Source organism: Lycorma delicatula, chromosome 3 (genome assembly GCF_047948215.1).
Source record: "Lycorma delicatula isolate Av1 chromosome 3, ASM4794821v1, whole genome shotgun sequence".
In the NCBI taxonomy this organism is placed as follows: Eukaryota; Metazoa; Arthropoda; class Insecta; order Hemiptera; family Fulgoridae; genus Lycorma; species Lycorma delicatula.
The window spans coordinates 144,495,285-144,519,111 of record NC_134457.1 but is presented as its reverse complement, the minus strand read 5'-3'; the positions used below and the strand labels follow the sequence as shown (position 1 = coordinate 144,519,111).

The 23,827-nt window shown below is 30.2% G+C and overlaps 1 protein-coding gene across 1 annotated transcript in view; it reads right to left on the bottom strand.

Annotated features, from left to right (window-relative positions):
* dsf (nuclear receptor dissatisfaction) overlaps window positions 1-23,827 on the bottom strand; it is a 63,393-nt gene that overhangs the window by 25,767 nt on the left and 13,799 nt on the right. The window contains exon 4 of the mRNA XM_075359216.1: window positions 7,305-7,549. Coding sequence (XP_075215331.1) covers window positions 7,305-7,549 — 245 coding nt within the window. The remainder of the gene's footprint in view (window positions 1-7,304; window positions 7,550-23,827) is intronic.

The following is a 23,827-nucleotide window of genomic DNA, read 5'->3' as shown; positions in this document are numbered from 1 at the left end:
AGTGTACTAATTGCAAAAAAAAAAAACAACTTTAAAAATATATTTAAAAATTAACCACCAATTAATCCTAAAGTTAAAAATCATTCCCTTCTTGATAAGTCTTACATATAAAAAAAAAATTAGATATTTAGTCGATGGGTTGAATAGTAAAAAACGTTAAATTGGGAGAAAATTACCCCTTAACAATGTGAACGGCTTAAAACCAGTGTTAATACCGGTTTCGTTTAGAAAAAAAAAATATAGGGAAAATATAGAATCCGATGTGCAATAAAAGTCATAAGTTAGATAATCTTATAAAAATATTTAAATCCATGAATAGCAGTGTTTTCAATATTTCAAAAATATTTTTAGATTTGTTTCATTTGTTTTTAAAATTAAAAAAATTATGTTTGAGTAAAACTTCTATAAGTTCAATAATTTATAACAGCATTTCTATTAATCCCTTCTCAACACCTAACTATTTCAGATTTAAATAATTCAATTTAAAAAAAAAAAATTTAAATACTAGCTGTAAAGATTGAGTTAATTAATTTTTCGGTTGATTAAGTAGAAAAATTTATAGAAATATACTAGAATAAATAAAGTGTAAAATGAAAAAGTCACAAGCACAGAATCGTTTACTAGATTAAAATTAAAGTGTTTGAATACGTGTTGTGACTCAGTATTCTACTCTGATATCGAAAACACAAGATAAAAAGTCGAACATTAAGATGGACAAAATGAAATTAACATAAAGATACTTTAATTATTTTTTTTCTTAACATAAAATAATACTGATATTTAATTTAACACTCCTATGTATTTAAAATCACATACTATTAGTCTCAGAGACGTAAATGCGGTATCATTTTATAACTTACATGGTCAGCTCGATATACGACTTTGAGTTTGCGTCACAGGTGAGCGAGTTGGCGAGGAAAGGGCACAGTGCATATCGGCCAAAACTGGCGCTCTCGCCCGTTTTCATTCAGTGTAGCTCACAACTTAGACGTGATAGCGCGGTGATTGTGTTTACAGCTTGTCGAGGTAGATTTAAGTTATAATAAGTGTATTTTGGAGGAATAAATACAATATTTATGTATAAAAAATTAAAGTAAACATGTTAAAAAGTATAAAAATTCAATGTGTCAGCTTCAGCCCGCGCAAAAGCCAGCCGGAAATATAAATTACGCATATCGTTGAAAAAGGGAGGTTATGATCCACGCACAGGTACCTCAATGTTCGGTGCCGAGAGAGCGAGACTGTTTCGGGAGCGTCGCAAAGCTGACACGGTGCCCTCAGTGAACGACGCCGACGGCGCGAGCACCTCTACCGCTACTGTACCCGAACTAATGGAAATAACGAGTAAAGATAACACTCATACATCTATGGAAGACGTTCCCGGGCTGATGAATATCAACATTAGTTGAATTGATGCGATGCAGGACCATTCGCGTGCAGCGGACAAACGCTTCAAAACAGTATTTAAAAACAATCCGTTTGGTCTATCTTGCAGCGTTTGTGATCTACTTCGGTTCGACAGAGATTTAAAGCAGGCGAAAGCTCGCAACATTCCTCTTTTTCTGACTAAATAATACCCCGGCGAAAATGTAGCGGTATTTCATTTATGTAGTACCTGTAACAAGTCGGTTCGGTAGATGCCAATAAAGTCTCGACGCTGTCGCGCTCAAAACTTATCTAGAATTGGCCAAATGAAGGAACGAAAATTTTCCATTGGAGACTTTCAATTTTTTTCAAAAAATACGATGATATCTCTCCTATTTAACTGTACAGATAAGTTAGTCGGTCTGTAGCTTGGATGAACTTCATCCAAGGTCTGTAACTTTCACGTTAAACCAACGGCCGTACGCCCCGACACAGCCCCACTCGAATTTTTGTGTTCCTGTGTTTCTATTTCAATTTACTTTACTTTTAATAGAAGTTGATAAATAATGTCACAGAACAAAGTAAGAATGTACACTGAAACGTAATTTGTATGTTTTTTTTTTTTAATTTCCTTGTTTGGAATCAACTGAGAGAATACGTTTACCTTAATTTATAATTTATTTAATAATATTTTTAATTGTTGTGACAATCTAGAATTTTTTAGATTGAGGTTTAATTGCAGCCTAAAATGTTTTATATAAAATCTATGCTTTAAAACGAATGTCTACTAAAAAAATCTTTTAATTTTCTTTTGTCGATGGTGATTATAATAAATTATAGGTAATTTAATTATAAATAATTCTATCATAAGATGTTACATAAAATATTTTGATACAATCGAGAATTGTCTAAGATTTAAGCAAAATTATTGGGAATTTAATTTTCTGCCCAAGAATATTGGATACCATAATTTATATTAGATTCCTCTATGTTTACGCTTTTCACCTCATTTTATGCAGTTTCCTCTTGGGAATAAACATGCAATAACCAGAGCATAATAGAAATTATTCTAATTATAAATCATTTTGTTTTGTATATATTTTTCCTCTACATCAAGTACTGCAAACTCCAGTACTTCTGTAGTAGTGTTACAAAGTAGTATAAACCCATATTTAATTAATTAATGTTCAAAAAAATAATAGAATTTCAAATAATTTTAATATGATACATAAATTATTTAATTCATATAGAGCTTAGTCTCCATTCTTATTTGTTTTGTTCTTTGTTGAATTTATATCAGCAATTTGTATCAGCATCTTGCATTTTCCGATTTATATATTCTGATATTTGCCTACCTCTACATTTGACATTTTATCGTCCACCCAGAAAAAAATTAACTAAACATTGATATCTTAACGTTTGGCTTACACTTTAATTCGACTTTGATTCCGTCAAAGAATTTCTTTTCTTCTTATCGTAACCTGTACATCTCAAACTTTGCCAATCCATCTAATTTTCATCTGCAAATTTTAAAAGCCTCAATTCTTGTTTTTTTTTCCTGTTGCCACCTTTTCTCTTTTCTCTTTTCTCTTCGTGTCCATGGTTTTCTTATTGTTCTGTTTTATCACATATTACACTTAACATAGGTATTTTTAAGAATCTTTTTTATAGTTGTAGTATTTATCTTTAATATTATCGAATTTTTTACTACATGAAATCTCTTCTTTTTTACACCAATCTATTTTAATTGTCTTTCTTATTTTAATCTCATTCTCCTGTCTTATTTAATTATTCATCATTCTTTGTTGTACTACAATCCATTAATTTTGTTTTATTCTTTAATTTAAAGGCGCTAATTTAATATAATAAATTATCGTAATAATACTTAATCTGCATTCGATAATCGATCCATTATATCTCTGAGTTTGACATCCTATGAATCTCTTTTATTAGACAAACAAATTTTATAGTTGATAATTCTCAATAATGTCATCCAGAATTAAAGTTAGAACAAGAATCACACGCTTTTTTCATAGTGACTTTTTCCAATGCGATTTCCTAAAATTACGAGTATATACACCATTACTCTCGCCATGTAAAATGTGGTTCAAGGTCATCCATCTACTTAAATAATATGTAGAATGAGTGTCTTGATTATGTCAATAATTCTGTCTGGTTTTCCTCTCTCACTATCCGCTAGTCTTAGTAAAAATGCCCTTTATCGTTTAACTTTAAAATCATAATTTACAATTCTTTACTATATAAAACAATTTTATTATAAGTTAATAAAAGGAATTACGAAAGTGAGTTGCAAATTGGTAGAAGATATGCTAACTATGGAACTAGTAATAAAATAAATCCCTTGATTATGTTAAATTTTTGAATGATAAATGCTGCTAAACAAAGAATGTTTTTCAAAGAATAAAAAGATTGGCTTCTAAAAGAGAAATGGAAATAAGAGGCCTAATATAAAATAAATGCTTAATCAGCGAATCAGGGTACAACTTTTATAAGAAAAGAAACTAGTCCGTATTGAGAATTTTTTCTTCATTTGTAAAGACGTTTGATGTGAGCACGCCTGTCTTTTAATCATATACAATATGTATAAGAATTGACTTTATATCATTTAAATTCAAAATACGTAAACGTTTTGACAGCTCTTATTGTACAATAGTGTCTACATGAATTGAATATGCATTGTTTAAATAAATTTAAATAAAATGAGTTAAACAAAAGAATATAAATTAAAATAAAGTGATAAATGTAGAATAAAAGAAGATGAGAAAATAGGTTTTGTAGATGAGGGGAAAGGTACAGGTAGTTTTAATAAAAGAGGGTATGAAGAAGTGAATGAAAATAGGGGAGGGGGTTGAAATGAAGATGAGACGATTTTCAGATGCAACATAAATACGGGTCATTAATCTGGGATGGAGTTTACAGCACGTATATAGAAGTAACTGGCTAGCCAGCGAGCCAGCAGCGGCTGTGTTGAGTTCACAATGAGTCACTGGACGTGGGAACTATCACCTGACATGGGATTAGCCTGGATGGTTCTCTCGCTCACTCTTTCTCTCTCTTTCTACCCCCTTCTCTCTTTTTTCTTCCCCCCACCTACCTAAACATCCTCTTTCTCTTCACTCACACATACCGACTCATCCCTTGTGTTGATACATCCCCTTCCTATATACACTATTCTACTTGTTGTTCCTCTCTGATGCTGTGTGTTGTCTCCCGTCATTGTGAAGAACATAATTACTTCGAAACCCCCCTTCACCAATTTATTATATCCTTGTACAGTTATACAGTTGTATTACAGCTGGTCATTTTCTAATTTTTAACACATCTTTTATTTTTAGCTTTTACCTATTAATGTAAAAAGTGTCTTTCATAATGTAATTGTTTCAGGGATCCGTAATGTTGAGAACAGTCACAAAAATCATCTACAAAAGTAAACTTTATTTTTTACTCTATATACAACCAATGAATGCTTAATATTTTTGTTCCTAGAGTCTTCAATCGTTTTCTTGAGTCTTGGGGCAGTACAGAGGATAGATACCGCCTTTTCGTTTAGAAGATTTGCAGAACGATATTAGCCGTATCAATTGAAATTTAACTGTATTAGTTCTCCTCTTTTTTCCTTAACGACATATCCTGACTTGAGGTGTATATCTCATCGGAATATAACTACTCTCAATGACGTATAACTAAATGACGTATAAGATATTTTGGAGCGGGTAATTTTTACGTCATGTCATGTGCAGTGCACACTGTCTTTTGTAATGCCATTAGCCTGTGTAAAGTCAGCAGTTAACAAACACGGAGCACGATGTATTTAATAATCATTAATTATCTTGAAAAGAATCATATTGTAGATAATTTGGGAACCTATTCTTATATCTAATCGAGTGTATGCAATCGGTCACTTTACGAACAAGAACGGAACTAGCTATGTCTTTTAGATAAATAAAATTAAATCAAATATTTTGGAAATTTTCAGATGTTTGTCGATTAACTAGCTCACCATATTTTACAACCCAGAATTAAATCTTAAGATACTTAAAATGGCATCATGAACTACTTTATCAGGAAGTTTTATTATATTATAAATTTATTTCAGGCAAAAATTATGGTATTATATGATAGAAAAATAATATCAGGGATGGATTTAATTTTGTTTATTTGCAGCAGTAAATTTGAAATTTACTGCTGCTTATCTTAATTTTTCTCTTTTAATTTACTTAATTATTTATTTATAAAATAAAATAAATTGTATGTCTTTTTGAAAAAGTTTCGCATCTTTCCCTAAAACTTTTTCCGACGATTTTGTCTATGCCTATTACTATTTTATTTTACTTTTCAGGAAATATATTTAACCGTAAATAATTAATTTTAAGAAAATAAAGAAATAAAATTTGAAAAAATATTTAAAATCCTAATAGAACGTTTAAATTTAATCTTTTTACCCTTGGATTGGAGACGGTATATGCGACTGGGGTAAGAAGTTGTGTATATGTCTGTTACCATTTTCCTTAAAAATTATTGGACCGATTTCGATGTGGTCTTTTGCATTACATAGGTATCACTTCAGAGCAGGTTCTTCGACATGTTTTACGGTTATAAGCCGCCAGAGGGCGCTGCAGTAGATATGTTTCTTCAAAACGGCTTCATGGGTTTTTAACATTTTTAATTTTGTCACTTGTTAAATCTACTCTAAAATAATTTATTTCTACTAAAATTTAAGACGAATTTCAAAATGTAAATATAAATATAGTTTGTTTTAAATATACTCGTAGTTTTCCTACTGAAATATAAATGGATCTATAACTTGTTCCTCATACGTATTTGGACCATTTTCATGATTTTGAATGTGAGGAGCAACCGAGGGTTGAGGCTTTTTGGATCCCAGTATTCCTGGGTCGTCTTAATATTTTGATAATACTAATTTTCAGAAATGATACCTCAGATAAATAATGAAACGAAAATGGGAAAAATATTCTATATTACTTAGTGGCATTAACTTTGATAATATAAATGCTATTAGCACATTACTTAATTAATTAAATAAACCAGTTGGTTTATTAAATATGAATACGGTTTCAATCATTCACAAACTTTGCCTTTACTTCAACACACCATTCAATTAATAAACTGATGCTCCTTGACGTTTCAAGTTAATTCCAAACAGTTTATGTGGTTTACAGTACTGGTATTGTTGTTTTATTAAGACTTAAATCCTATATTTTTTCTATGTTTTTTTTATATTGTTTTCAAAAAAATTGCCACTATAATACACAGACCGTGTTATAACAAGTTAAAATCAATCATTTATTACACCGAAAATTAAAAAAAACATATCCGAAAAACTTTTTCTCACTTATTTTAATACTGTAACTGTATCTATCTTTAACACTGACTACAAAAAGTGATAACCTTTTCCTTTTAGATGATTAATTTACCACGTAACCTTGAAAATTTTAATTGGGAATATGGAATCAGAATTTCATGAAGCACAATGAAAAATTCCAAGTTCTGACTAGGTTTCGAACCCGGGTTTCTTCCTAATGAAAGATTTAGACGCTACCACTTTAAGACAGAGTTCGGTATAGTTGTAGCGTAATTACCTTTTAGCAATGGTAAAAAAAACAAAAAACAATAACGTAATTACTGAATGTGTTTTTTTAGCATTTATAATTTTCATCTCCGTATGTAAATTAAGTATCGGTTTAAAGTAATCATATTTTTATAACCAACCGTTTAATTAAAAGCTGAATTAGAATTAGAATTTCTGAAACCTAGGTAAACATTTCATTTCAAAAACTGGCAATCATGAAAATTAGAAAATTTATTATATTAAAATATATATAATTTACGAATAAAATAAGGTTTTATTAAAATAAATGAAAATTTGATTAAATTGAATGTAAACTTTAAAAACAAACCTGGCATTTTTCAGCTGACATTAGAATTTGTAAAAGTCCTGGAGGTGGTGGTTGATGTGCTAAAAACAGGGGATGTGGTGTACCTTCTGATGAACTTTTTATACCAGGTGGAGGAGGAAACATCTGTGGTGACGTCATTTTAATAGGTGGAACTGCTGCAGTTGCTTGATCTGGTATGTGACTTCCAGTCGATTCTTTCTGATGATGTAATTTTGGTTTTCTTGGACCTCTTTCATGCTGAACCGCTATTAATAACAAAAAAAAAAAACCATAAAAATTTTATAGCCTATTTAATTAGACATAATTTTTTATAATACTGTAGAACCTTTTTTTTCTTTTTGAGGGATGTTTTCTATCCAGCAACGGGTACTTCCTCATTATTTTCCAGAATAGACATGAATGCGTCCAGTTTTTTTACTACTTGGTTCATTTTCAGTTTTGTACTTAATTTATTTTTAAATTAGATACTTAATATACAATCATTCATTAATATAAATAATTTTAAAGTAACGTCTCTTTCATAGATGCAGTAAATTCTAGCCAATAAATATATCATCGTTAATCTTTTAGAGATTATCAATGTCCTTAACAGTTTAGAAATTACATTTTTAAATTAATATGTAGCCTTTAGATATTTCTCATATTTGTATCACAAAAATGAATTTCAAGGCTTATTTTTCATTGTCGGTTAATCATAAACTTATATTAAATAGATAAAACGGATTTTCCAATAATGATATTACAAAACCACACGCGTGTGTACGAAACACACACACATGCATATACACGAAGTAAAGGAAACAAAACTTTATTTTATATTTTATTTATCAAAACCGAATAGGTATTTTTATCGGATAGTTTTTTACAATTTTACAATTAACTGAAGATAAAGCAGTCGCTTAAAAATTATTCTTGGGATAAAACATTCACAGGGAAAGTCTACAGGATACTTATTTACTGTAAGTAAATAAGTATCACACGCTTAACCTGTAAAAATTTTGAACCTAAATATTTATGATTTAATAGGTATTTCATGCGACTGAAATCACGCTTCTTCAATATTTTACTTCATTGTTTTTTATTTATTTTTAACGAAGAGCTATACCATACTCATTTTAAAACGAACATTTTTAAATATTTACAATTTCATTTTATTAATAAAATTCTAAATTAATGTTCTAAATTTGTACTAAATTCTAAAATTACTATCCGCTTTAGTGAAAATAATATTATTAATTGTTATTTCTTTATTTTTTCAACGATTGTTAATTATAAAATAAAAGAAAGTTGTAAGATGGGATTTTCAAATGCTCTAATGAGATTAGTGTCATCGTATTGAATAAGGTGAGGAATAAGTGGTAAGAGCAAAGTCATTTCACAGGGTTCTTAGCGTGCAAAGTGTAAAGTACAATTTGATTTATAAATAATTAAAGTTAGAGAGCAGAGCGCGGGTAGAAAGGGTCGTCGGTTTGAGGATGGGTTAAAGAGGGCGAAGGGCGGTGTAGCGTGGTAATGTGCCTGGAGGCGGTGAAGTGTTGGCTTCGGGGGTGGTGATGGTGACGGAGTACAGATCGGCCTGCCTGTCGATTCCCAGGATCCTCCTCAGCAACCCTCTGTATCAGAATAACTCCTTTTCTACCCTTAGGCTATACTAATGAGGGCACTACATTAGGCGTATTCTTAAACTTAATGGCACATTTTAAATCTCAAATATGTTTATAAAAATTTATATTAACGTTCGTTACGTAAACAATTTGAGTGATTTTAAACTAATTGATAAATTTATTATAAGTTATCAATCAGAAGGTTGGTTCATCTTACAGGGATTGCTAATCTCTGTAATAAAGATACTAGGAAAACTAGTAAAGTGTACTAGACAAAATTTTACGGTTAAGGTAGCAGCCATATAATTTTCTGTCACCTCAACTGGATGATTGAAATTATCTGAAGAAATATTTATTCATCATATTTATTGTACTTCCACGAAGTATTAAGAGTTAATAATAAATTAGACGCTTCATACAGTAATACCGTTTTAAAATTTCGTCAAATGTTATTCCTGTATATCTTAAATTAAGTTTATGCACAATTGATCAGAATTTTAGATTATACAAGCGTGAAAAAAAAGTTCTTTACATTTTTTATAAGGTGGAATATGGAAAAATGAATTACTCGTTAAAAAAATCAATGTTTAAATATAAATTAAAACACACGAGAGGTAAGGTCTTTAATATGATAATTTAAATATTAAACATATTTTAATTCCCATTTTCTTACAATTTCAGCAAAATTTTGGTCATCCCTTGCCGTAAGGGTTGGTCATATCAAAAATTATTTCAGACAAAAGTTTTAGGTAATGTTTAGACTAACCACCACTTTAAACCTATTCGATATTGTGCCTATTAAGGGAGGTATGATTATTTTTGTCTTCGAAATCCCATTTTTTCCATCCTCCTAGGCCAATGGTTTGTGATAACAACAAACTTTACTTAGATAAGTTTTAGGCTCTTATCCAAAGAATATTAGGAGCTTTAAAGGAATTCAATATTTTATTTAATAAGAAAGTTACAGCAATATTTTTTTTTTTTGAAAAAGCTCCCCATTTCCACCCCCATGGTTCTATTTTGCCCATTAACGAACTCGACCGATATTTTGGGTCGTTATATTTTATGTATCAATTTGAAAGTGATTGGCGCAAAATTACGACAGTTATCGTGTCCACAAGAAAGTGAAATTATATATATATATATATATATATATATATATATATATATATATAAACTTTTGAACTGACAATGGTTTTGGGTTTTGGGGTGTGAAACGCGAAGATATATCGAAATTTTCCCTAAGTACCCATTACAATAGGTAATTTTCTTATGTAATCTACCTAAAAGGAAAAGAGAATAAGAATGTTTTGTTTATAAAATAACTGGTTTTTATTTTAATTAAATCTTTGTTAATTCACCGCATGATGCTTGAAGACATGTAACGTTATCTAACACTGTTCTTGCAATTACCTTCATTTTTTTTAATTACATTAGGGTTGCATTTTTTTGAGATATGGATCCTTATGAAATAAAAGTTTATTACCTGCCAATAGAATTTGATCTTTTGAAAAAGAAGATAACATGATGATAAAGAAATTAGAATTTCATAAAACTTCATCTATTTTTGGGTCTTCCAATAAACGTTTTAAAGATACTTTTTTTCTGTTGCAAACATGTAGGTCAAAGCCGACTTTTAGCTTTCCTTTGAAAAGGCTCTGTTGGAGTGGGAAAAAGACAAAAAACAGAAGAACTATAGAATATTTATTAACATAAGTTATTCATCTACAAGTCTTCTTTTCGACCACATTAACAGAAAGCATTAGTTTCACCTCGTTACTGAGTTGAGCTTTCCATGATTAAAATCCTTCGATATCCCTATTATTCCTCAATTAAAAGCCGTGTAAAAAGAAGTTCTGTAACTCATTTATTTTTTCCGTAAACAAGTTTTTAAAAAGGAAGCGTTTAGTTGTAGCTATGTTAGTTGCCAAAACCAAGCAATTAAGACAACCTGAACAAAGATACAAGTCAGTTTAGAAACTGGTATAGCCATTCTCATGATAACAAGCATTCCTGTTAGGTCAACTAAGAAAAATGAGGAATAAAATGGTTTCCTATTGTCTCTTCATTCACCCAAACATCTTGTTGCATATCGACATACCAGCCCATTGAATTTCAGAGATTTCAAAACTATAGGTGACATCTTCATTCTGTTTTCAGCGGATGAATATTAAAAATTATTATACTTACAAAGAAAATTCTGGATAAAACGATTCAATTTGAAAATAATGAATTTCATTTAAAATTTGTATCTAAATTTTATAGTGTAGGAAAGATGCCTATAAATCTTTCTTATACATTCCATATTAGAAATAAATTTTGTTTGTGATTGTAACTGCGGAAACTAAATTAACTGGCATTATTGTAAGTTCTTGACTAAGTTGTAGACTTAGTCAAAAGTATTTTAAAACCTCTGAAAAATAACCTCTTAAGTCCTAAAATAATGTGTTTTCACGAGTAATTTGCATTTAATTTGTTAAAAAATCACATGAAAAAAGACACTTACGTCAAGGGTATTCTCGTATTTAAATAGAAGAAGTTATCTGATCCAGCTGCTTGTAACATCACCAATCGGGTCTAAACCAGATCTTAGCTACTCTTGTATATAAAATAAATTCAATCACTTATAGCTTCAAATTAATTATTGCAGAAATTTTTTTCATAAAACGGCTTCTTTTTTATATCAGAACGAATTAGTTAGTCTAAATACTGGTAAATAAATTCCTGTTATATGCGTAAAGAAAATTCATATTTATTAATTTTTCCTAACACTAGGAACTACAGTTTTTGGTATTTGGTTAGTAGTTTTTTGAAGTCGTTGTTCATTGAACTGGTTTGATGCTTTACCTCATTTCATTTTCTTTTGCGCTAACCTTTTAATCTTAAAATAATTATTGCATGCTAATAATTACATATCCTCCGATATTTGTTTTATAAATTCCAGTGTTTCATCTTTTTTTACGCATTTTATTCTCTAACATTCCTTCTGTTGTTAAATAAACTAAACCTAGTCTTAAGATGTCTCATCAACGTAGATTCTGCGGAAACTTATGGTATTTTACTAGATCCTACCGCAAATTTCTCTCAAATCCTATTTGTCTTAAGACTTCGCTAATCAAATTTTTATGAATCTCCTAATTTTTATCGTTTTCCTAAAAAACCATTATCTCATTTCTTTTTCTTTTGACCCTTGTTTCTAACTTATAACGCTTCGCTCAACACAATTTTTTTTCGAATATTTTGCTAGTTCTTAGATCTATATTTAATACCAGCATCCTTCTTTTTGCATAAAAATCTCCTGGTTCTTTCAGACAGCTTTTGTTGATCTTTATCTTGCTTTTTCCATTCTTTTTTTAATTTTACTACCTAAATAATAAATTTTTGCTATTTATAGTATATTATATACCCCTACCTTAATATCTAATTCCACCATATCCTTCTTTCTGTTACATTTCATTATCTTGGAGCTTTACTTTTTTTTATTTTCAAACTGAATTTCCCTGTTACCAACCCATACCATTCACAATTTCTTCTAATCTATTCCTGATTTCTATCAGAAGAATAATATCATTGACGAATCTTAAAATTATTATTTTCTCTTATTGAATTGCATGCTCTATGGTTTAGCAATAATCATCGTTAAAACGATATTTTTAGAAGTTAGATTTTTTTACACATTTCCAAAAAAATTCTTCAACTGTTAAGAGTTACGTTATAGTTTTACTTGATATTAAAGATTCTCGATATTAATTTTCTATAAAATTAATGAATTTTGAGGTGATTTTAACATTTTTTTTTTTCAAAATACTAAGTTAATTCATTTTTTAATTTTCTTTATGTGAATTCCCTTCAGTCATAGACATATAAAAAATAGAACATACTCAGCAGCAAAACAAGTAAGTCTCATCAATTATATTTATTATTAGAAAAAAATTAGTTTTTTCTAATAAAACTGAATTTTGGTATTTTTTTTTTTTTGATTGAGTATAATGTAATTTTATTATTTGTGGCATTATTCTGTTTGTAAACATAATCTTCCTTTGTTTTTCAATGTTCGTACATATACATCAAAAGGTCGCAATTATATAGTTGTAAGAAAGTGCAGAAATTAAAATTAAGGTTTATTTTTTTAAAGTTTTCTATAAAATAGGACAATCTTGCCTAGATATTATTATCTATTAGCAGTGGATAATATCTTAGAATTACTCCCGTAGTGCTGTAAATTTTCCTAGAATATTGATAAATAGACCTTGACACGACGGAAAGATGCATTCGGCACGGATGGATGCATGCAATGACTAATCTTTTATGAGTGTAAATAATTCTACTGAGAAAACAATGAAGTCCTTCATCAAGGAAAGGGCATACCAAGGATTTAAAATGTTCTTTCCCTCTAATATATCTGAAATTATTCAAACAGGTTACGGAAATTTAACTCTTTACACGCAGGCGTACATAGACGATCCTAATACTCTGTTTGTCCATAAGCATTTTAAGCATAGTTAAGCTTGTGACGTAATGTTCTTACTCCACACTATGTTCCGTTTTAAATAATTAAAGTAACCGGACACAACTAATACAATTATTTATTGGAGAGGGAAGATGAAGGCGATCCTATTCACCATTCATTATCCCTTTCTGTACCGTAGACTTATTTAATTACTTAAAACTGTAATTAATTCTATTTGGGAAAAGAGAGTAAATTGTACGTCAGAAGAAAATAAGTATTTTATTTAAATACATATATATTTTTTTATTGTAGTACGATATTCGGGCATTATGGGGTGAGTATATGTTTTCTTGTGGTTTTAGTTACTGCTGTATTTTTAGTTCCTTTCTGTTGTAATGATTCTGTTGTAGGTACTACAAGTGAAATATCCTTTTGTGTGATGTGATGATTGTAGGAGCTTTTTAACCTGGCGTCCGGTCGATCGACTGAAGATTCTGTGTGGGGAAAGGGTGTAGTACCGTACTGTAAGGTTGATGTGGTCTAGGGGGAAGGGGGTTGTGATGTAGTGATAGCATCTTAAGACGAGGCCACGGTCGTTGTTAACACGGGAAAGGAGGGGTACGCAGAGCGCTGATAGTGAGGAAGGAGATTGTAGTGTGAGCTGTTTATCACAAGGCGCCTAGTCGTCTCCAGGGTAAGCTCAACGGATCTTACCGCGGTTGAAAAGTGTGGAGCGCGAATATAAGGAAGGGTGGAGTCGTGACGGCGCAGTAAATAGCCGGGGCTGCAGTAAGCCTTCAACCCCCGACTCCTCGACTACCCCTAACGTCTCATACCACTGTAGTATACAATCCGACATATCCCTCATACCCCTATTTCCACCTTCCTTCCCTTACTTCCCAACCTTCAACCCTCTATCCTTACCGACACCCTTTACAAGTTTCCGCTGATTTAACTAGCTGCTCACATCGACGACTACTACAAGGACGATGTCTCTGTCATAAATTTATTTCTCCTACCCCTTTTCCGCAAACACTTCTTCACCTTCTAGCCTCTACAAACATACCAATCGTGATATTTTCTACACGATTTTAACGCTAAACATTTATAATAAATCATATAAATCGACTAATTTTTTTATATTCGAAAATAAAGTATTTAAAAATTATTCAAAACAAAATTTCTATCTTTCTTGTAAAACGTCTTACAACAAAAATTGAAATATAGTATATATTTTTTTATTCTCATGCTCAAGGAAAGTTCATGTATGAAAGTAATTATTCTAAAATTTTGAATTTTAGTATACTAAAGTTCTACTCTATTCTGAAAGCTTTTAAATTAATATTCTTTAATATCAATAGAAATTAATATTTATTAGAATTAAACTCGTGGCATTAAACCATCACAGTATGATCATTTCTGATACAGTGTTGTTAATAGAACCCTGTTCACTAAATTACACCAGAAATATGATACTTAAAAACGACTATAGCGATGATTGGATTTTACTGATTTATTTCAATTAAGCTTTTATTCATTTTCTTAGACATTTAAAAACTCACAAAAATTGTACTGGCATGAATTATGAATAATAAATGTTGTTAAATGTACCCATGAATACTTAAATATTATAAAACTGTTCTTTTTTTTTGTTTTCTTTTTTCATTTAAGAGACGTATACTGAGTTATATTTAGTTGATTAGAAGCCTTACGGCTGTTCCCATTTCATTTAAAAGAGAAACGCCTTCGTTAATTTAAAACTTAGCCAAAGTTTAAAACCACAACCATATAACCCAATATAAGGACATTTTCATGACATAATACTCATCTGAATTGTATTTTATAATCTGGATTGAGTTATTAAATAAAATCTTTTGAATAGACGATTTATACAATATAATAAAAAACACATGATTTATATGAGAAAAGAAATGGGTTAACCAAATATTGATTTATAGAATACAAAAATTTTGAATTTTTATGAATAAATTCCTTTTAAGTAAAGCAGGCCTAAAAGTGAGGCAGGGATGTCTGACTTAACAGTGAACTAAAAAGATTTTTTTTAATATTATTTAGTTTTCGTGAAGTTTCTATAGCCTCTTGTCTTGCATTTCCCTGAAATCACATGATTTTCTACTTCCTTTTATTATATAATGAATACTTTTTAACCAGCTTACTTCAAAAAAAGGAGGTGATTTTCATTCTGATAAGTACGTATTTTTTTCAATCACCCTGCTTGTAAAATATTTCTTCAATAAACAGACCGACTTCAACGAGTTTTTTTCTGAAAGAAATTTCTCTGACGATCTTATTGTAAGTTTTCATTCCAGAACTTTAACTTTTGTAAGTTTCATTCCAGAAAACTTTAGTAGAATATTTTTTTATCGAAAATTACATTATCCTTATAAGTGCTTTGAATATATCTGTTATATAATTTCTTTTTTTTTATTACGACTTCAAATATACTTTTGCGGTTTTTTAACGAGATAGAGGAAAATATCAACTTGACGAGGGATCGAAGCTGATACTAACTGATTTAGAAGTGAGTGTTCTAACCATTATACCTACTAGGTGGTCACTCTTTAGTCAGTATTAGCTTGTTGCAGCGTAGTATTGTATAACCCTTCTTTTTCTGTTTAGCCTCCGGAACCACCGTAAGGTATTACTTCAGAGGAAGTAAAGTGTAGTCTTATACAGGCTCAGGTCGACCACCCCCTGAGGTGTGTGGTTAATTGAAATCCAACCATCAAAGAACACCGGTATCCACGATCTAGTAATCAAATGCGTATAACATTACAGAGATTACACGTAGCCTTTCATTGATTATTTTACTACAAGTCACATTTAACAGATTTATATCTCTATAGTTACTTTTACTAATTTTATCAAATCTTTTTAACATGACAATAACCTTGGCCACTCGTCATTCATCTGGAATGACACCTCTTCAAGACATATTAAACAAGTAAAGTATTTTAAACTGAAGCAAAACTACACCGTACCTTTTCGAGACTTTATAGCCACTGTAATGCCATCTGCCCTTGGTGCTTTCTTGTTTTCCACTTTCATCGGAACTTTCTTTAGTTCAAACAATTCAATATGATCGTATAACCAAAACATCATCTAACCCAACATCCAGTCATGTACTTTGAAATTTATAAGCGATTCCCTGTTATCGTGCAATCATTTTCTATTCTAATAATATATTTGTCTCATTATACCGGGTGATTGAAAAAGAACTTCACAATTTTTAAAACGTATAAAATTTATTGAGATAATTTACAAATTCAGTTGAGGTTTCATTTCATAGAAAGACATCAACTTTGTTGCCCAACATTCACTTTGGTTCATCATGGATTCCATTTGTATTGAGACATACATCCCACCTGAAGTCGATTTCATTTCAGACTGCAACAAGTCGGGCGTTACCTCTGCAGCTGCGGCGTTAATTTGAAGTCTTAGCTGAACAAGATTAGCAGGCAAAGGTCGTACATAAACCCGATCTTTAATGAAATCCCATAAGAAAAAATCTGGAGGGGTCAAATCTGGGAAGCAAGCAGGCCATGAAATTGAACCTTCACGACCAATCCACTGACCTGGTAATCGAGTATCAAGAAAATATCGGACTTCTAGGCGGTAATGAAGTCCTTTTAGTCCCCGTCCTTTTAGTGATATTGGCGTCCATCTTGGTCATCAACATCATCTAACTGAGGAATTAAAACATTTTGAAGCATGTGCAGATAAAGGATACCGTTTACGGTTGCGTTCTAGAAGAAGAACAGTCTTTGTTGTCTTAGAGCACAAAAAAAATTGTCCTTAGAGCTATCACGAATCTGCTGCAAACTTTCTTGAGGGTTTTCACTACCCCATATTCGGCAGTTATGGGTGTTCACCTTGCTACTGACGGGAGGTGTAAACTCATCATTAAAAATTACACTAATCTAAACATTTATCGTTTTCTGCAATTTTATCTATCGATTCCACACAAAACTGCACCGGAGCAACTTTTTAATTAGGTGTAATGTGTTGAACCACGGTTAGTTTGTACGGCTTCAATTGCAATCGTTTACGTAATACGACCCAAACAGTCGTTTACGGAATGTCAGTCTCACAGTTAATTTCTTCGGACTATGTGCAAAGCTTTCTCCGAGTTACTTCACAGCAGCTTCAGGGACGTGTGGGCGTCCTGATGATTTTGTATCTTTAACAGAACAACCTGTCTCAACAAAGGTTTGGCGCCAGGAGTAAATTGTATGCCTACTAGGAGGGTTCCTACCGTACTGTCTACGAAAATTACGCTGAAATGCAGTATTACGTGTCCCAATCGCTCACTTGTCATATATTTACTAAAAGTTAAAGTTAGTTAAAAGAAGAGACAGATTTATAAGCCACATATTAAGGCAACCTGGAGTCGTCGCTTTAATATTAGAGGGACAGGTAGAAGGGAAAAATTGTGCCGGCAGGCAACGTTTGGAATATGTAAAACAAATTGTTAGGAATGTAGGATGTAGGGGATATACCGAAATGAAACGACTGTCACTAGATAGAGAATCTTTGATAGCTGCATCAAACCAGTCAAATGACTGAAGACAAATAAAAATTGAGATATAGGACATTATTGTTCCGAGACGTTATCTTAGATATGGAGAAACATCATAAAACATCATTTTATGATGTTTTGAAATTGTTTTCGTACAAAACAACTACTTATTTCCGCCTTTCAGAGAGCCTTATCTTACCCAAGAGAGTCTGTTTACGTTTCTCAAAGTAGGTATAAGATAAGTAGGTTTCTCAATAGGTATAAGATACAGATTTTATTCCTTTTCATTTCTTATAAACAACTTTTTTCATACTTTCATGAGCTTGATTATGTTTAAAAAAACAATAACACTGGTTCATTTTTCGTTGACGCTACAGCTCACTGTGAACTTTAGACTTCTCCACCACAGTCGTCAAAGTTTTTACCATCAACAAATCTTCTCTAACCTGTACCTAATCGTCTCTTGACCGCTATCCATATCCTTCAATTTCTTTCTCTGTCTACCTCTTTTTTTCTTTCTATTACACCTTCATTTTAAAATTATCTTTGGGATTCTGATCCGCCCTAATGTAATAGTTTAAAAAAAAATAAAATATAGGTTTTTAAAAAACCCTAAAAATTAAAAAAGTTACATTTCTTTTTTAACGTCACTTTACGTTTCGACTTTTTGAAGTTGGCGCTAATTAAAGGAATAGAATATTTTGAAAAAGTTTTTGGCTTCCTAAAGTCAAAATTAAACGAATTTAAAAGTTTTACTTTTGAAGACGTTTTTTAATTCGATTTTTGAAACTTATTTTACTACTCTTTTGATGGATTTGTTGTCAAAATACAAGAATAATGGTATTCAGTATTTTATGCCAGTATTATAACTTAAATTCCAGTTACCAGAAAAATGCCAAATTTATCAATATATTTTTATGTAAAAAAAGTAATTCAAAATATTAAAAATATCTCATTAATATGATATTAAAAATTCTCATCTTATTAAGATTTTACTAAAATAAAATTCAAAAAAATAAATGAAACGTATTTATCCCTGGACATATTTCTGAAATTTTGTAAAAGTTAAGTTTGAATTTGGGCCAAATTAACCAGAATTAACATTCTTTTGCAATTTAATATCTGTGGTATTTATAAATCACAAAATTAATAATTAAATAAAATAATTTAAAAAAGATAAAACCGACTTCCAAAAAATAATAGTACAAAATGTTACTAATAATTATATATACTTATTTATTAATTAAAAGTACAACGAATAAAGTCGCTGCCAGCCAATACAAGTTAAAAAAAAAAATTATTTTATATATATATATATATATATAATACAAATCCTACTTAAAACAATGCAAAATTGGTAAAAGAAATTTTACTGAAATAAAATACGATCTAGAAAATTATAATATAAGAAGAAAATGCTACAAAACATACAAAAATATGATATAACAATGCTTTATAGATGGTTAGGTAACTATTATCACCAAGTACATATGCCTTAGCGAACTCAAGATGAGATATAATCGTGAAATGCTCTTGAGATCCTATTTTACATGTAGGAATCCCGTTTAGCCGCCAAACAGTCGGTTAAGTTACCGACTTTACGTTACTTTATGTTTAATGCTGACACCGACTTAAAAATGGTTGTTTGTTGTAAATACTTTTACTTTAATTAAAAAATAGAAATATAATCATGTGTAACTATTCAGTACTATTATTTATTGAAATAGGTTATTATTTTTATTTTTTATAAATTGTTTTATAAAACCTCCTCTTTTGTACCGTGCGAGCGGTCAGCGGCTAAGGGTGTCGAGCCATTCGGTTTTTTTTGGTGTTTTTTCTAAGATTATCATTGGATTTGGTTAAAATTTAGAGGGAACCATTCCAAAAGTATACTTCTTCGTTTAAAAAAAAATTCAAAATCGGTTTACTAACGTCAGAGATACTGCGTATCACACATTAAACAAAAAAAATTGTCGAATTGATAATCTCCTTTTTTAAAGTCGGTTAATTTATTACAGTTAATAAAGCACGACCATCAAACCAATATATCATTTTCCAAGTTTAATCGTTTTTTTCTTTTTGGTAAAAAAAATTGTTTTTATATTTTTGCATTTTAAAATCCGATTCCTCTGCTTCTGTTTAATGTACTGTATTTTATCCTAGTTAAAAAGGAAGATTTTATTACTACAAAAAATTGAAATATAAAAGGTGTCTATAGCCCTTGAAGACTAAAATTAAGTAGGAACGAATAACAGCCGAGATTTTCGCAAAATTAAAAAAGCAGGGTTTCTGACATTAAATTGTTTTAAAGTCAAGATTATTCTATATTCTAGTTTTGAGGAAGTATAGAAAAAAATGCATATTATGTTTCGCAGAAAAAAATAAAAAGTACTCTAAAAATCACAATTTAAATGAACAGAGCATGTTTTAATGTGATTGTTTAAGAGCAAACCGGATGACGCTTTATCTATTTCAAGAGATTTATTACAAAGAAATGAATTTTATTAAACATACAGTTTTTTTCATTGATTTTACTAGAAAGATCATTAGCACCATACAGAAAAGAATCTGAAAAATATAGTTCGACTCCTCTATAATGCGGTCATCCGGAGAACAAGTTACCCGCATTATAGGCTAACCGCGTTATTTCGAAGATAAAGTGATAAACGGAAAAAAAAGCCAATTAACTTAACAAAAAAGCCAATTGACTTAGTATAATAAGACAATCAAAATATTATCGTTTTTACACTTAAAAATTATAGTATGATAGGTCAAATTAAATCTAGAAAAATAAAATTACTGCACTGCGTACGTATCGTAGAATACATACATTTTTGTAGCTGGATTTCATTTTCACATTGTTTTTTCGGAAGATAAATTACGGTAATTGTATAGTTTTTTAAGCAATTACATTTATGACCTAACTGAAAATACAGTACTGTAGTAAGTATTATGAACTCAAATACTAAATAATATAGAGTACTATTTATAAGAACACGTTACTATTTCATTAACGCAACGCATATGAATGTATATAACTTAAGATTCAGATTGAAGACAGTTATTTGAAAAAGTAGTGAGTTATTTTTATTTGCTTGGAGTTGATATTTTTTACAGCTATGTGTAATTTTACAGAGCTAAATGTATTAGCGTATTTATTTATTCTGTCAATTTATTACTAAATATGCATACGTAGTTAAAATTCGTTTCTATATAACTACTAAAAAGTAGAAATCTATTTGTTTTAATATCTGATAACAGTTTTTTTTTTGTTTGGACATCCATTTATAACCGTATTATAACAATATCCGCGTCAGTTGAACCGTGTTATAGCGAGGTCTTATTATATTTAAAAAACACAACTTCACTTCAGAAATACAAAGAAAAAAAATGGTAGGATTTAGTGATGAAAAAAATTCTACATTTCCTTCCGTATAACAACAAGATAAGGACATTTTTTAAATTAAAAATTTACCGATTACCATGATATTGGGAAATGAGCTCTTTCTTTACTTGAAAACACTAAGCATAAAACTAAAGTATTTGAAAGAGCGGGAATTAATTAATAGATTTATGAAGAGAATAGGTAAAACGTTTGAGATCCTAAAAGACTGTTTTAAAATTTAGTAAATGTTATAAAAATGCTGATATAATGTGTGTTGTTTGCTATGCTACTTGTATTACACGTATTTACGTCATTACGTAGTATAAGTCAATTTGCGTAAACTGTATAATGCATTCATTATTCAAACTAAAAGAAATATTGAAACTAAAATAAAGAATTTTCCTCATTGCAAATTTAGACCACAAAACTCGACGTAGACTAGGATTGCCTGGAAACCGATCTCAGAATTTAGCTTATCGAAATCGATAGTTTTAAAAACGATATACGTAATAATTAGAAATTAAATAGTTGGGAAACTTACTCTATCGATATAAAAGAAAGAACTTCGTTGTTGAACAATGACAGGTGACCAATATTCAATACTCTGCTTAAATTTTTAATCTGTTAAAAAACCTTTTGTGAAAGTTTTCAAATAAAAGAACATTAAATGGTTACAGTGCTTTTTAACTTCAATTATTTAAAAACGAGAGTAGTTTATTGCTTGTACTACTTTTTTAACTTTTACCGTGATTTCGGGTGACGTATCACGGTTAAATGAAATCGGGAATTATTCTGTAATAATGATTATATCCAAGCTACTATGAATGCCGTCCTCCGTGGCGCGAGTGGTAGCGTCTCGGCCTTTCATCAGGAGGTCCCAGGTTCGAATCTCGGTCAGGCGTGGCATTTTCACACACGCTACAAAATCATTCAGCTCATCCTCTGAAGCAATATCTAACGGTGGTCTCGGAGGTTAAACAAAAAAAAAGCTACTATGAATAAGTGATTTTTGATTGCTTAGTAACTGAACCGCGTTAATAAACTAAATTACCATTTTAATTTTCAAATTTTGGACTCCTTTTGAAAATTTTCAGGATGTTTCTCTACTTAGATCAAAGACAGTATGTGGAACTTAATTTTCTGCAACAGTTCATTTCTTATGTGGAAAGATAATAAAGAAAATAGCGTATAAAAATTCCTATTGTTCGTTTAGACAGTGATTATTTTTTCAAACGTTTTCATTCATTGTCGATCTTGTAGCTAATAATAATAATAACCAAAGTTAATATTATTTTTATATTTGCCTAAATAACTGTTCCAAATAATTTCAAAGCGGATGAGTATGTCTTACTTTATAGGTCAATGAAAAGATGTACCATATATATCTTATAGAAAGAATCCGTGTTCTTCCTCTCCTTATGTAAACAATTTTTTTAAATTTTTTACAGTTTGGACAATATCTAGAGGAATTAATTAAATATTATAACAATTACATCAATTTAAAAACATTTTTTTATTTTTAATAATTTATATTTAATTTAAAACGATTTTTAAGTTTAGTATTAGAACTTTATCTTTAAGCACAAACTTCATCCTTTTGATCATGAGAAACAAATTTCTTTTGAAACATTTCTGGAATATTTTTTTTACTAAGTTGATGCGTATGCAACAAAACCTGTTGAAAATCAAATATAAAATGATTTCCAATTAAATAATTTTATATTTGGTTTCGTACCGATTTATTTCTTCTATAAAAACAATTCTAGAAATCGAGGAAGGGCAACGAAACGAGCTCACGTAGTTTTGAGCGAAACCGATTACTGTTGCCTGTTTGTTTAAAATTAATATTATTGATAAAGCATGTAAATAAAATGGAAACCGATTACGTATGAATTCATTTTTATTCAATTCAAAAGTAAGTTGACCATTATAGATCATCATTAACTAAGTTTTTCAAATTATTAAAAGTAATTTGTTAAATCCTCTTATGATTGAATCACTTTTTCTTTTCATTATTACTTTTTTTATAAAAAGTAAAGCTTTGAAAATAAAGTAATAAATTTTGCAGGTTTTATTTTTGTTTTTTCCTTTTTGTTATCCAATCTCTTAAAAACGGTTTAAAATCGATACTAATTACTTGGTGAGCATTTATCACGGGAGGTCGAACACTACAGTCTAGAACGGAAGCGAAAACGGTTTTAGAAGTATAAGTTGTCGCTAATGACATTACCGCTTCTTCAGAGGCCTGATTAATGGAGCGCTTAATCCATAGAGACCGACGTCAAAAAACAAAAGGGAACGGTTTCAGTGAAAAGAGAATAACGATGGAAAGGAAAGAAAATCCGCTCATATTTTTCTCTTTACTTCTTTTATTTCCTTAACGCGTCGGTAGTTTTCTTCGTTCTTTTTTTTCTAGACTTAAAGCCTTTACTGCGTAAATATAGTAAAGGGTTTCAGGTTTTATATCATAAGCTGATATACCTTATGGTTTGAGTCAACGTTTTTACTCGCTTAGTTATATTTTGTTTTTGATTAACTGCCAGA